Source organism: Onychomys torridus, chromosome X (genome assembly GCF_903995425.1).
Source record: "Onychomys torridus chromosome X, mOncTor1.1, whole genome shotgun sequence".
Lineage (NCBI taxonomy): Eukaryota > Metazoa > Chordata > Mammalia > Rodentia > Cricetidae > Onychomys > Onychomys torridus.
In genome coordinates, this window is record NC_050466.1 from 3,560,380 (window position 1) to 3,573,369 (window position 12,990).

General features: G+C 46.5%; 3 protein-coding genes across 4 annotated transcripts in view; all 3 read left to right on the top strand.

The window, feature by feature from the left end:
• The window catches only part of Sytl5 (synaptotagmin like 5), a 240,054-nt gene that overhangs the window by 97,513 nt on the left and 129,551 nt on the right, over positions 1-12,990 (top strand). The gene's annotated exons all lie outside the window — the stretch shown is intronic.
• Positions 2,627-3,157, top strand: LOC118574418 (huntingtin-interacting protein M). Its single transcript, XM_036175316.1, has one exon. The coding sequence runs from the start codon at positions 2,709-2,711 to the stop codon at positions 3,057-3,059; it is 351 nt and encodes a 116-aa protein (XP_036031209.1). The 5' UTR covers positions 2,627-2,708; the 3' UTR covers positions 3,060-3,157.
• On the top strand, positions 4,748-5,077 carry LOC118573957 (histone H2A-Bbd type 1-like). Its single transcript, XM_036174543.1, has one exon. It carries the CDS (start codon positions 4,748-4,750, stop codon positions 5,075-5,077), a length of 330 nt encoding a protein of 109 aa, XP_036030436.1.

A 12,990-nucleotide genomic window follows, 5' to 3' on the forward strand; every position in this document is an offset into this window, starting at 1 on the left:
TCCTGACTTTAGTGGGATTTTGTCAAGCTTTTTTTCCACTTAGGATGATGTTGGCTGTGGGTTTCTATTCTTTACTATAAACTCTAGGACCAACGTCTAAGGGCTTGCACATCCACAGTGGTTCTGGTCTTCCTTCCATCAATCATTAATCAAGAAAGTGCCCCTACAGACTTGCCTACAGGCCAATCTAATGAAGTCAGTTCCTCAATGAAGCTCCATCTTTCCAGATGATGCCAGCTTGTTTCTGATTGACAAAAGTGCCATTCCAGTGGTCATGAGAAGGGGAGACCAGGAAAAGCCTGTGACACAAGGACAGCTTTGACCAGAAAGCAGGTTGAGAAACAGGCCAGGAAACTAGCAGGGCTGAGTGGGAGGGTCCACAGACAGAGAACAATAGTGTCTCTCCTAGAGCTGCTTTTGAGGAACAGGTACCCTAGAGGCTATGGAAGAGAGCAGTAGCTACTGAAGAGAACAGGAGAACAAACAAGGTTTTTAAAACCATCGACACTATGGCTTCTTAGAGCCAGGATTGGGAGAGCAGTAGTTATGGTCTCTTCTGAGGCAGGTGAGACCAGAGAAGCAAGAGAGGAGAGGAGGCAGATGCCAACAGAGAGTACCCAAATGATCAGGGCCATAGAAGAGGGAGATACAAGAATGGAATTGAGGGCTTTGGGATGAAGGAGAGGGAACTGAAACTCAAGACAGGGAGAGAATGGCATCCTAGTGGCAAGAACCCCAGGGAAAAGAAAGAGGGAACCGGAGAGGATCCCAGGCAACAGGATTTAGGAAAAGGAGAGAGAGCATCCCAAACAGGGAAGTAGGTGGAGGAAATAGTGGGGACATAACACAAAGGAAACAGATAAAGTAACTACGGAAGAATAAATGTGCTGCAGGAGGGTACTAGGGGGGAAGAGTGGTGGTATCTGAAGCTACAGAGTCAGTGAGGAGGCTATCATCTTATATTCAGGTCACCCTTATACATCCAAGTCACACTACCAAGTCTGTTATTAAAGAATCACTGAGGTCCTTTGGATGAGGATATCTAAGGTTCTTCTAGAGCACTTTCCCAAAGAATGAAACAGTACCACCAACTGGGAACACAGACATAGCAAATAGTCAGATGCATTGAGGTTGGATGAAAACAGCATTCTGCCCAGGGTCTCATGAGTAGTGAGTGTGAAAACTGTGTTCCCCCTCCTCTGGAGAACACAGCAAGAGCCACTTTTATTACTGTTGGATTTGTCTAGAGAGTCAGTTTCGAATATGTTCTGTGTGGTTTGAGATAGGTGTTTGAGATAGGATATGGCTAAGTAAGTTTGTTAACACAAGTGATAGTGTACCTTTTGGACTCGGGAGGCAGCACAGATACTGTGTTTACTGTCATTTAGCCTTTAGCTTTGTGGCTAAGTTAAGGCCCCAAGTTGCTCTTCTGCTTTATCTTTAACTAAGCTGGGACCGGCAATTTGAGGATTACTTGATGTTCTAAACTGCCTCTTTCAGACTCTCTCGCCCTTCCCAGTTTCCTCTGTGCACACTCCAACAGCTGGTGTCCACCAGTGTCTTGCCTATACTAGTAAGAGGAAATTTTGGCTGAATTGTTTCCTATCATTATGTGAAAAAAAAAAAAACAAACTTGTGACTGATCAATGTGAATATTTATTTAGCTGAACAGATTTCCAAATAAAATGTTGAAACCATACCCCCAACTACCACTTAAAGTAAAATGATAGAGGAAGGAAATGAATTAAGGGAAAGCTCCTAAGGAGAAAGGAACCAGGATTTGATCATGTGAAAGCCTCAGCCTACTCAAATTGTAAATGATGAAAATTAAGAGATTTATTCTCAGCAGTGGTCCTCTGTAGATTAAGTCAAGATACAGCTAGACATCTTAGTGCTAGTGCCCTTGAGGAAAGCAAAACTTGAAAGTATTCCATCCCATAATGGCTATTTTGAAGATGTGCGCTTCTCAACACAACCAAAACTTAGAGATAAGATATTTCCATTAAGGACCTGTGAAGTAATCCAATGTCTAATGGAATGAATTCCCATGAGTTATACGGAAGTTTAGGAAATGTTATATCAGCAGAAATAATGCCAGATTAAACTGATGACAGGCTGAAATGACAAAAGCCTGTGGGATTCCTAAAATCTGTGAGGACAAAGGTGGATAACTTTTGTAACCTTATGTTGCTACTCAAAGAGACTATCTGAATGTTCAGAGGGGAGAGCTTTGGATATAGATAAAGTCATAGGTCCAACAGGGCCAGAGCGAATGGTCTCATATACCATGAGGTTATTGTTCTGCCCTAAAATCTAATAAAAGTTTAGTTATTACCTGAAAAGTGTGTTTGACATGTTTATCGGTGCCCTGTAATTAATGTAAGGTTATAAAGATAGGCAGTTTTCAGCTAAAACACATTATTTCTACAATGTTAATTCAAGTGTAATTGAGGGTAGTTAAATATCTCTCAAAATCATGGAAGGGAGGTCAGATTGCTATGGCAGATATTTCTAAACTGAGGCCTAGTCTGGACTCATTGATGCCCACTGGCACCAATGACATCTCAAAGCCTAAGATGTCATAAAGGTCTGACCAATAGCAGAGGCTGGGGATGCAATGGGCAGGGCTAAACTTTGAGTGTCTTCAGAGACCTAGTCTTGCTGGTGAACCAAGCAGAGCGTACCGGAGCCCAGTCCATCAAACCATCATGTCAGAGAAGAACCAAGGAAAGTCTTGCAGTGACAACAAGAACATGGAAGATTCTTCTTCTATACCTGAGGTACAGGTTCCTGTGAACTGTGTGTACCGCCTACTGCAGCAGGAGCAATATACCCCCTGCCTAGGCTCCACCACTTCAGATTTCCTCCTCGCCATGCTTGATTACCTTACCGACTACATCCTAGAGGTGGTGGGCTCCGAAGCCAACATCAACAGCCAGCAAGATGTCCCACAAGATGGAGAGAGGCAGGCAGACAACAACCGTGAACCCTCTCATGCCTTCAAGAACGCACCTTTCTCTCTGTTTGATGAGATGCCTGGACCCAGAAGGAATGGCTAAAGAATGGGGACAGAACCTAAGGGTGGGAAGCCTCATGGACTCAGCTAGAACCATGATGGCCAATAGCAGAGGAGGCTCCCCTGGTGTCCATGAGTACTAATAAAGCATTTGACCAAAAGTTACTTGTCCTGACTCTTCTCAGTTTGTCTTTCTGGGTTGGAGATGTCCACAAGATACTAAGGAGAGGGTGGAGGATGGAAGTTGTGGTTAGTAATGGGTATGTAAATCAGTGATATATAGTGACCACCTCTCTGTGGGGGTGGAATGGGCAGTGACCCTGATAGGAAGAATTGGGTGGAGGAGAGGGTAGAGAAGGCTCCCTTGTTGACTCTGAGGACAAAAGAAGCCTCAGGGAAGCTTGGAAGTTGGCTGGAGTCTCACTGGCAAGTTGGATTTTCAGTATGGTAACTTAGGAGACACTGCTGATGACCAGAAATTCTGCTTGGAAGTCTTCTTTCATGGGAGTGAAGGTCTCAGATCAGAAGAAAATGGCTGTTGGCGAGGGGTTCCACACCATGGGCATGAGCTTAAGGGGACAGACCATTCACATGACGATGGAGTGATGGTGAAGCTGGATAGAAATGAACATTTTAGAAGAGCTCAAGGGGTTGGGGATTTAGTTCAGTGGTAGAAAGCTTGCCTAGCAAGTGCAAGGCCCTGTGTTCGGTCCTCAGCTCTGGAAGAAAAAAAAAAAAAAAAAGAAGACCTCAAGTGGTTAGGCATCTGGTTTCAGGATTTGCCTTTCTAGAGAGCCCACAATTTCTAGAAATTAGTCACTTCTGGTTAGAAGACTGAAGAGAATCTAGCTTGCCAGATATTTCTACTGTTCATTTGTCTGTTATATCTTAATTCAGTCGAGAATGTTATACTCTCTGGGAATTCTAGTTGAATTTTTACACCTATTTTCATTTATACATGACCCACAGTTGAGTTGCAGAGTTGAAGCTATAATCTCTGTTCCCTTGAACTTGTATCACCTCTCAGGCCTGTTGTATAAAGGGCTTGACAACACAGTATCAAACAAGTGCAACCTCAAATTCCACCTCAGGCAGTAAACAAAATCTGAGAAATGGTGACTACTTAATCACATAGAACTGTCCATCTAGCACGTTTAATCCACCTACTATGGCTTCTCTGAGATTAAAGCCTGCCTTCTACAATACTGCCCTGAGATTCTCAGAGGGCTACATTTATTTCTAATAACCATAGCCATGGGCCAGAACCCAGGTTTTACACATTGGGCAGCTTTGGAATCCCTGGACAAGGTCTAAGTGTACTGATGGATTTCCTGACGTTACTCATCTGCCGATGGAGGACATTTCATGTTCAATTGTAACACCTGTCAGTGACCAACAGTTTATAGAAGGATGCACAAAATGTCAAAGGTGATGCTAGAATCTTTGAAGCTGGAGTGGGCTAAAGTGGGGTGAACGGTTTTAACTGAAAAACAAATGTTTGCTGTGCTGTTGAAATAAGCAGAACATTTTCCTACCATGGTCATTTCTAGACTGAAGGAGGAGCAGTGGTCCAGGGGGGGCACTAATGACATAACAAAGTCTGCTGTCACAAAGGTCTCTCCTGACCAATGAAGGGCAGGCATGAGCACTTGGTGGTTATAAAAGCTGATGTCTTGAGAGACTCAGTTCAGAAGAGATCCAGAGCTGAATGCAGTACATCCAACGGGCACCATGGAAGAGAAAAGGCGTAAGCAGAACATATCCCGGTCCAGAAGAGCTCAGCTGCAGTTTTCTGTGAGCCTTGTCGACCACTTCCTCCGAGAAGGAAACTTCTCTCAGCATCTGAGCGCTTCCCCATCAGGGTTCCTCAACGGTGTACTCGAGTCCCTGACATCCAATATCCTTGACCTGACCAGCAAGGAGGCCCACAGCAGCGGCAAGAAGCTCCTGGACTCAGAGCATGTGTCCCAGGCAATACAGAACAACGAAGAGCTTCATCAATTCGTCCAAGATGACAACAAATCTGTGGTTGACAAGACACCAGAACCCGATAAGAACTGATGATACTTGGGTCTCAGAGGCTGCAGGTTCCCTCCTTAAGCCTCAAATTGCCCCAATGTCCCCCTAGCTGGGGGGAGGGAATTAGACATGTTATTAAAAGTGTCTAAACCATTACCAGTGCTTCTGACTCCTTTCAGTGCGCCTTTTTGAGCTAGATGTAATCATGAAACACCCTGGAATGCCATGGGTAGGGTGGGGGGTGGAGTGGGGGTGGGGGTGGGAGAGAAACTGTGGTTAGCATGAAGCACTTAAACTGTGAATTGGGGGGGGGGAGTTTCTAGTGGAGATGGTGTGTGATGTGAGGAGGCAGCTGAGGCAGATGACAGAGAAGCCATTCTGGTGAGCTGTGAGCATAGAAGGCTTTGGTGTTGCCATCTGGAGTTGGGTTGGTGAAAACATGGGCTATGTCGGGGAAGACTTCATTCATAGTGGGGAATGCTTCAGGTCAGCAGGCAATAGCAGTGTGTGTGGGAGGGACATGGAGTAGAGTGGCACACTGTTGGCTTAAATCTCAAGGAACGGATATAAGCATTGCAGCTTGGAATGGAAAAGGATCCTGGCAGTCAGGATCCAAGGAGAACCACAAAGTCACTGTAAGCAAAGGCATTTACAGCCCTGCTGCAGTGAAAGGTTTTCTCAATGTAACAACTGCCCCTGAGGGGAAGATTTCCCCGAGAAGCTGTTACAGCTTTGCCGGGGTCCCCCAGAGTGTGACAATGCTGCCCCTGAGGGGAAGTTTTCCCAGCTTTGCCGGGGTCCCCCAGAGTATAACAACTGCCCCTGAGGGGAAGGTTTCCCCAGAGAAGCTGTTACAGCTTTGTCGGGGTCCCCCAGAGTGTAACAACTGCCCCTGAGGGGAATTTTTCCCAGCTTTGCCAGGGTCCCCCAGAGTATAACAACTGCCCCTGAGGGGAAGGTTTCCCCAGAGAAGCTGTTACAGCTTTGTCGGGGTCCCCCAGAGTGTAACAACTGCCCCTGAGGGGAAGTTTTCCCAGCTTTGCCGGGGTCTCCCAGAGTATAACAACTGCCCCTGAGGGGAAGGTTTCCCCAGAGAAGCTGTTACAGCTTTGTCGGGGTCCCCCAGAGTGTAACAATGCTGCCCCTGAGGGGAAGGTTTCCCCAGAGAAGCTGTTACAGCTTTGTCGGGGTCCCCCAGAGTGTAACAACTGCCCCTGAGGGGAAGTTTTCCCAGCTTTGCCGGGGTCTCCCAGAGTATAACAACTGCCCCTGAGGGGAAGGTTTCCCCAGAGAAGCTGTTACAGCTTTGTCGGGGTCCCCCAGAGTGTAACAATGCTGCCCCTGAGGGGAAGGTTTCCCCAGAGAAGCTGTTACAGCTTTGCCGGGGTCCCCCAGAGTGTAACAACTGCCCCTGAGGGGAAGGTTTTTCCAGGGAAGGTGTTACAGCTTTGTCGGGGTCCCCCAGAGTGTAACAATGCTGCCCCTGAGGGGAAGGTTTCCCCAGAGAAGGTGTTACAGCTTTGTCGGGGTCCCCCAGAGTGTAACAACTGCCCCTGAGGGGAATTTTTCCCAGCTTTGCCGGGGTCCCCCAGAGTATAACAACTGCCCCTGAGGGGAAGGTTTCCCCAGAGAAGCTGTTACAGCTTTGTCGGGGTCCCCCAGAGTGTAACAATGCTGCCCCTGAGGGGAAGGTTTCCAAGCTTTGCCAGGGTCCCCCAGAGTATAACAAGGCTGCCCCTGAGGGGAAGGTTTCCCAGCTTTGTCTTGGTCTCCCAAAGTATAACAACTGCCCCTGAGGGGAAGGTTTCCCCAGGGAAGGTGTTACAGCTTTGCCAAGGTACCCCAGAGTGTAACAATGCTGCCCCTGAGGGGAAGGTTTCCCAGCTTTGCCTTGGTCTCCCAAAGTATAACAAGTGTCCCTGAGGGGAAGGTTTCCCCAGAGAAGGTGTTACAGCTTTGTCGGGGTCCCTCAGAGTGTAACAATGCTGCCCCTGAGGGGAAGGTTTCCCAGCTTTGCCTTGGTCTCCCAAAGTATAACAACTGCCCCTGAGGGGAAGGTTTCCCCAGAGAAGCTGGTACAGCTTTGTTGGGGTCCCTCAGAGTGTAACAATGCTGCCCCTGAGGGGAAGTTTTCCCAGCTTTGTCGGAGGTCCCCCAGAGTGTAACAACTGCCCCTGAGGGGAAGGTTTTTCCAGGGAAGGTGTTACAGCTTTGTCGGGGTCCCCCAGAGTGTAACAATGCTGCCCCTGAGGGGAAGGTTTCCCCAGAGAAGGTGTTACAGCTTTGTCGGGGTCCCTCAAAGTGTAACAATGCTGCCCCTGAGGGGAAGTTTTCCCAGCTTTGTCGGGGGTCCCCCAGAGTGTAACAACTGCCCCTGAGGGGAAGGTTTCCCCAGGGAAGGTGTTACAGCTTTGTCGGGGTCCCCCAGATTGTAACAATGCTGCCCCTGAGGGGAAGTTTTCCCAGCTTTGCCGGGGTCCCCCAGAGTATAACAACTGCCCCTGAGGGGAAGGTTTCCCCAGAGAAGTGGTTACAGCTTTGTCAGGGTCCCCCAGAGTGTAACAATGCTGCCCCTGAGGGGAAGGTTTCCCAGCTTTGTCGGGGGTCCCCCAGAGTATAACAACTGCCCCTGAGGGGAAGGTTTTTCCAGGGAAGGTGTTACAGCTTTGTCGGGGTCCCCCAGAGTGTAACAATGCTGCCCCTGAGGGGAAGTTTTCCCAGCTTTGCCGGGGTCCCCCAGAGTGTAACAACTGCCCCTGAGGGGAAGGTTTCCCCAGAGAAGCTGTTACAGCTTTGTCGGGGTCCCTCAGAGTGTAACAATGCTGCCCCTGATCGGAAGGTTTCCCCAGAGAAGCTGTTACAGCTCTGCCGGGTACTGATCCGCCAGAGTGTAACAATGCTGCCCCTGAGGGGAAGGTTTCCAAGCTTTGCCAGGGGCCCCCAGAGTATAACAACTCTGCCCCTGCAGGGGGAGGTTTCAAACTGCAGTGAAAGTGTTACAGCTCTGCTCAGGTACCCCGGAATATAACAATTTACCTCTGTTAGGGGAAGGTGTCCCCCAGCGAACGTTGTTACAGTTTTGCTCCACTCTGCTCCATCAAAAATTGTTACTTCTCTGATCCACTCTATTCCTGCCAAAGAAGGTCTAACCCAAACCTCTTTGAAGATATTTATCGGGGGGTGGGCAAGAATATGGAGGGGGGCTGCCTCTTTGCCAGGGTGGGAAAGGGCCGCAGTCAATTGAACAGGTACAGGGCTTATATAGGGCTTCTTCAGGGTGGAGTTTTTCTGGATGGGAACCGGTCAGATTTCAATTCCTTAGTTTGGACAAGCTCAGACACGGGCTGGATTTCACGCTCAGGCACTGGTTGGTTTTTGTGCTCAGGGATTGATTGATTTTCGTACTGAGTTGGTCAGGGGCAGAAAGTGTTGGTTTGGCTCTGATTTCAGGGCCAAAGTGTATTTCTTTCACTGGCCCTTTTTAGCCTTCTGGCTGTGGTTTCAGGGTCAGGGTGTGTTTCTTCGGCTGGCTCTGGTTTCAGGGCCAACATGTTTTCTTTGGCTGGTCCTTTTACCCTACAAGGGGTGTTTGTGGAACACTGAGGGGCAACAGTGAAAGCAGAAGGAAATACACAAAACAGAAACTATTATCTATGTTTTCCCTTGGAAGAACTTAATCCTCTGCTTCATTTTAAAAGAGAGGATGTACACAAGGGTTAGTTGGTGCCTATGGTGCTTAGATGTGTGGAATATGTGCTTCAGTTCCCTGTGTACACTGGTAAACTAAGTGACAATTGTATCTAAATGCTGTCTGGCTTAAGACCTGCATCCAGGCAGGTCTAACTGGTTACAGAACACTGGTTTCTTCTAGTCCATGCCTTTAGCGAGAATACCATGGAGTTAGTCATTATACTCAGATACCTTTTCTAAAATAATGCCTTTTGTGTGAAGCCAGCCTAGTTCTCAGGTTTGAGTACTAGGTTTGTGAAACACTGTCTGACACTGAAAAGCCATTTACTGGCTTAGGCTTGAGACTTAGGCCTGAGGCTTATGTGTGAGGCTTAGGCCTGAGGCTTATGGTAGTCTAAAACATAGCCCTCTGGGTATGTCACAGTACAGCATCACAAAGGGACTGACTTAGTATGGGAGAAGTTACAGTAGATAGGTTGGTTAAACATGCAGAACGAACAACTGTGTGTAGACTTTATAGTCCATGTGGTAGTTTAAAGTCCCAGGCTTTCTAGTGTCCTTGAGATAGTTCCTTTTCTGAACATGAGTTTGGAGGTTGGACTTGATTCAGCCATGGCTGGCAAAGCTGTTGCAGAATCAAGGATAAACAGGAATACTGTTCTCCTTTTAAACATTGGGTTGAGCCATGTCTTATGGATGTTATAGGAAACAAAGAGCCCATAGGGAGCACAGTAGAAGCCCAATGAAACCCCTATCAAATGCCCATTCTACAAGCACAAGGAATCTGACTTTCTGGGGTGGTAATAAGGCAATGTGAACACTGATGCCCTTAGGAAGTCATGAGCCCACCCAAGTATAGTCTTTATGCCTTTATGAGAAGTGAAAAGGAGAGGGTGAGAACAGATTCCCTGTAGCTTGGACGATTTGAGACAAACTAGTATCTATTAGTGCTCTGTTGGGAGAGAGTACAATTAAATACCAGAAATAGGTTCACACTGTAGCCTCCATATTTTCCAATAGGCTTCTAATCAGGTCTGATCATACCAATGTGATGGTAGGCCAGGATCAAGGTCTGACATGGCTCAAGTTAGCACACAATATCATATTAAGAATTGATGTGCAGCTGGGTGGTGGTGGCACATGCCTTTAATCCCAGCACTCGGGAGGCAGAGCCAGGCGGATCTCTGTGAGTTCGAGGCCAGCCTGGTCTCCAAAGAGAGTTCCAGGAAAGGCACAAAGCTACACAGAGAAACCCTGTCTCAGAAAACAAACAAACAAAAAATAAATGATGTACATTATTATAGGTGTGTGACTATTTCTGGCTAGAATGCCAGAAATGCCTATAATGATGGCACATGGAAAGTTAAGTCAGGACAACAAGTAGTTCAAGGCAGCCTTAGCTACATAGCACATTTGGGGACAGTCTAAACTTCATGATTATGCCAGTCACAGCAGTAGCCTGCTCCCTGGTATCAACTTCTGTCTTAGTGTTCTTAGTCAGTCACTGTGAAGAAACACCATGACCAAGGCAACTCTATCAAAGAAAGCATTTATTTGGGGCCTTTTTTACAGTTTTAGAGGTTTAGTCCATCATCATGACAGGAAGCATGGCAGCATGCAGGCAGAAATGGTGCTAGAGAGAGATTCTGGGCTTGGAATGGCTTTTGAAACCTCAAAGCACATCATCAATGATACACTTCCTCCAACAAGGCCACACCTTCTAATCCTTTCAAATAGTGCCACTCCCTGGTAACTCCTGGTAAATCTATGAGACTATAGGGGTCATTCATATTCAAACCACCGTAATGACTAACCAAGCAAGAAAACAACAGCAATAACAAAATTAAGAATTGATAGAAGGATCTTGAAGCAATTGCTTGGTTTGGGCAGGTACACACGTCTGGAGAAATAAAAAGACTTCATATGTGTTTTAATTTTGCGCATCAGCCATGGGTTCCCCTATCCTCCCCATCTTGCGCCCGCCCCCACCTTCCCCCCAGCCCCTCCCCTCCATTCCCATCTCCTCCAGGGCCAAGACTCCCCTGGGGATTCAGCTCAACCTGGTGGATTCAGTACAGGCAGCTCCAGTCCCCTCCTTCCAGGCTGAGCAAAGTGTCCCTGTGTAAGCCTAAGCTTCCAAACAGCCAGCTCAATCACTAAGGACAGGTCCGGGTCCCAATGCCTGGGTGCCTCCCAAACAGTTCAAACTATTCAATTGTCTCACTTATCCAGAGGGTCTGCTCCAGCTGGGGGCTCCACCGCTGTTGGTTCATAATTCATGTGCTTCCATATGTTTGACTATTTGTCCCTGTGATTTTCCAATCTTGGTCTCAATGTTTCACACTCTTATAGTCCCTCCTCTTTCTCAACAATTGGACTCCTGGAACTCCACCTGGGCCTGGCTGAGGATCTCTGCATCCACTTCCATCAGTTATTGGATGAGAGTTCCAGTATGACTGTTAGGGTATTTGGCCATCTGATCACCAGACTAGATCAGATCAGGCTTTCTCTCGACCATTGCCAGCAGTCTACAGAGGATGTGTCATTGTGGATTTCTGGGGACCTCTCCAGCACTCTGCTGCTTCCTGTTCTCATGTGGTCATCATTTATCATGGTCTGTTATTCCTTGTTCTTCCTTTCTGTTCTTGATCCAGCTGGGATCTCCTGCTCCACTAAGCTTTCTTTCCCTCAAATCTTGCCCTTCATTACTCCCACTGTTGTCCAGGTTGTTCATGTAGATCTCATCCATTTCTCTGTCATTGGGTGATCCCTGTGTCTTTCCTAGGGTCCCGTTTTCTAGGTAGCCGCCCTGGAGTTGTGTAGGAGTCTAGTCATCTTTGTTTTACATCTAGTATCCTCCTATGAGTGAGTACATACCATGTTCTTCCTTCTGAGTCTGGGTTACCTCACAGGATGATTTTTTTCTAGATCCATCCATTTGCCTGCAAGCCTCATGATGTCATTGTTTTTCTCTGCTGAGAATATGTACCATATTTTCTTTATCCATTCTTCAGTTGAAGGGCATCTAGGTTGTTTCCAGGTTCTGGCTATTACAAACAATGCTGATATGAACATAGCTGAGCAAATGCCCTTGTGGTATGATTGAGCATTCCTTGGGTATATGCCTAAGAGGGCTACAGCTGGGTCTTGGGGGAGATGGATTCCCAATTTTCTAAGGAAGCGCCATATTGATTTCCAAAGTGGCTGTACAACCTTGCATTCCCACCAGCAGTGGAGGAGAGTTCTCCTTGCTCTACATCCTCTCCAGCATAAGCTGTCTTCTGTGTTTTTTATCTTAGCCATTCTGACAGGTGTAAGGTGGTATCTCAGAGTCATTTTGATTTGCATTTCCCAGATAATTAGGGATGTTGAGCAATTGCTTAAATGTCTTTCAGCCATTTGAACTTCCTCTGTTGAGAATTCTCTGTTTAGTTCTATAGCCCATTTCTTAATTGGACTGTTGGGCATTTTGATGTCTAATTTCTTGAGTTCTCTATATATTCTGGATATCAGTCCTCTGTCAGATGTGGGGTTGGTGAAGACCTTTTCCCATTCTGTAGGCTGTCGCTTTGTCTTGTTGACCGTGTCCTTTGCTCTACAAAAGCTTCTCAGTTTCAACAGGGCCCATTGATTGATTGTTTCTCTCAGTGTCTGTGCTACTGGTTTTATATTAGAAAGTGATCTCTGGTGCCAATGCATTTAAGACTACTTCCTACTTTCTCTTCTATCAGGTTCAGAGTAACTGGATTTATGTTGAGGTCTTTGATCCACTTGGACTTAAGTTTTGTACACGGTGACAGATATGGATCTATTTCAGCCTTCTACATGTTGACATCCACTTATGCCAGCACCATTTGCTGAAGCTGCTTTCTTTTTTTCATTGTACATTTTTGGCTTTGTCAAAAATTATATGTTCATAGGTGTGTGGGTTAATGTCAGGGTATTCAATTCGATTCCATTGGTCCACATGTTGGTTTTTATGCCAGTACCAAGCTGTTTTTATTACGGTAGCTCTATAGTAGAGCTTGAGGTCGGGGATCGAGATGCCTCCAGATGTTGTTTTATTGTACAGGATTCTTTTGACTATCCTGGGTTTTTTGTTTTTCCATATGAAGTTGAGTATTATTCTTTCCAGATCTGTGAAGAATTGTGTTGGTAATTTGATGGGAATTGCGTTAAATCTGTAGATTGCTTTTGGTAAGATCGCCATTTTTACTATGTTAATCCTGCCTATCCATGAGCATGGGAGATCTTTCCATTTTCTG

What these genes read in the sequence shown, in the direction of transcription:
- LOC118574418 (XM_036175316.1), top strand. Translation starts at nt 2,709, where the DNA reads ATGTCAGAGAAGAACCAAGGAAAGTCTTGCAGTGACAACAAGAACATG.
- LOC118573957 (XM_036174543.1), top strand. Translation starts at nt 4,748, where the DNA reads ATGGAAGAGAAAAGGCGTAAGCAGAACATATCCCGGTCCAGAAGAGCT.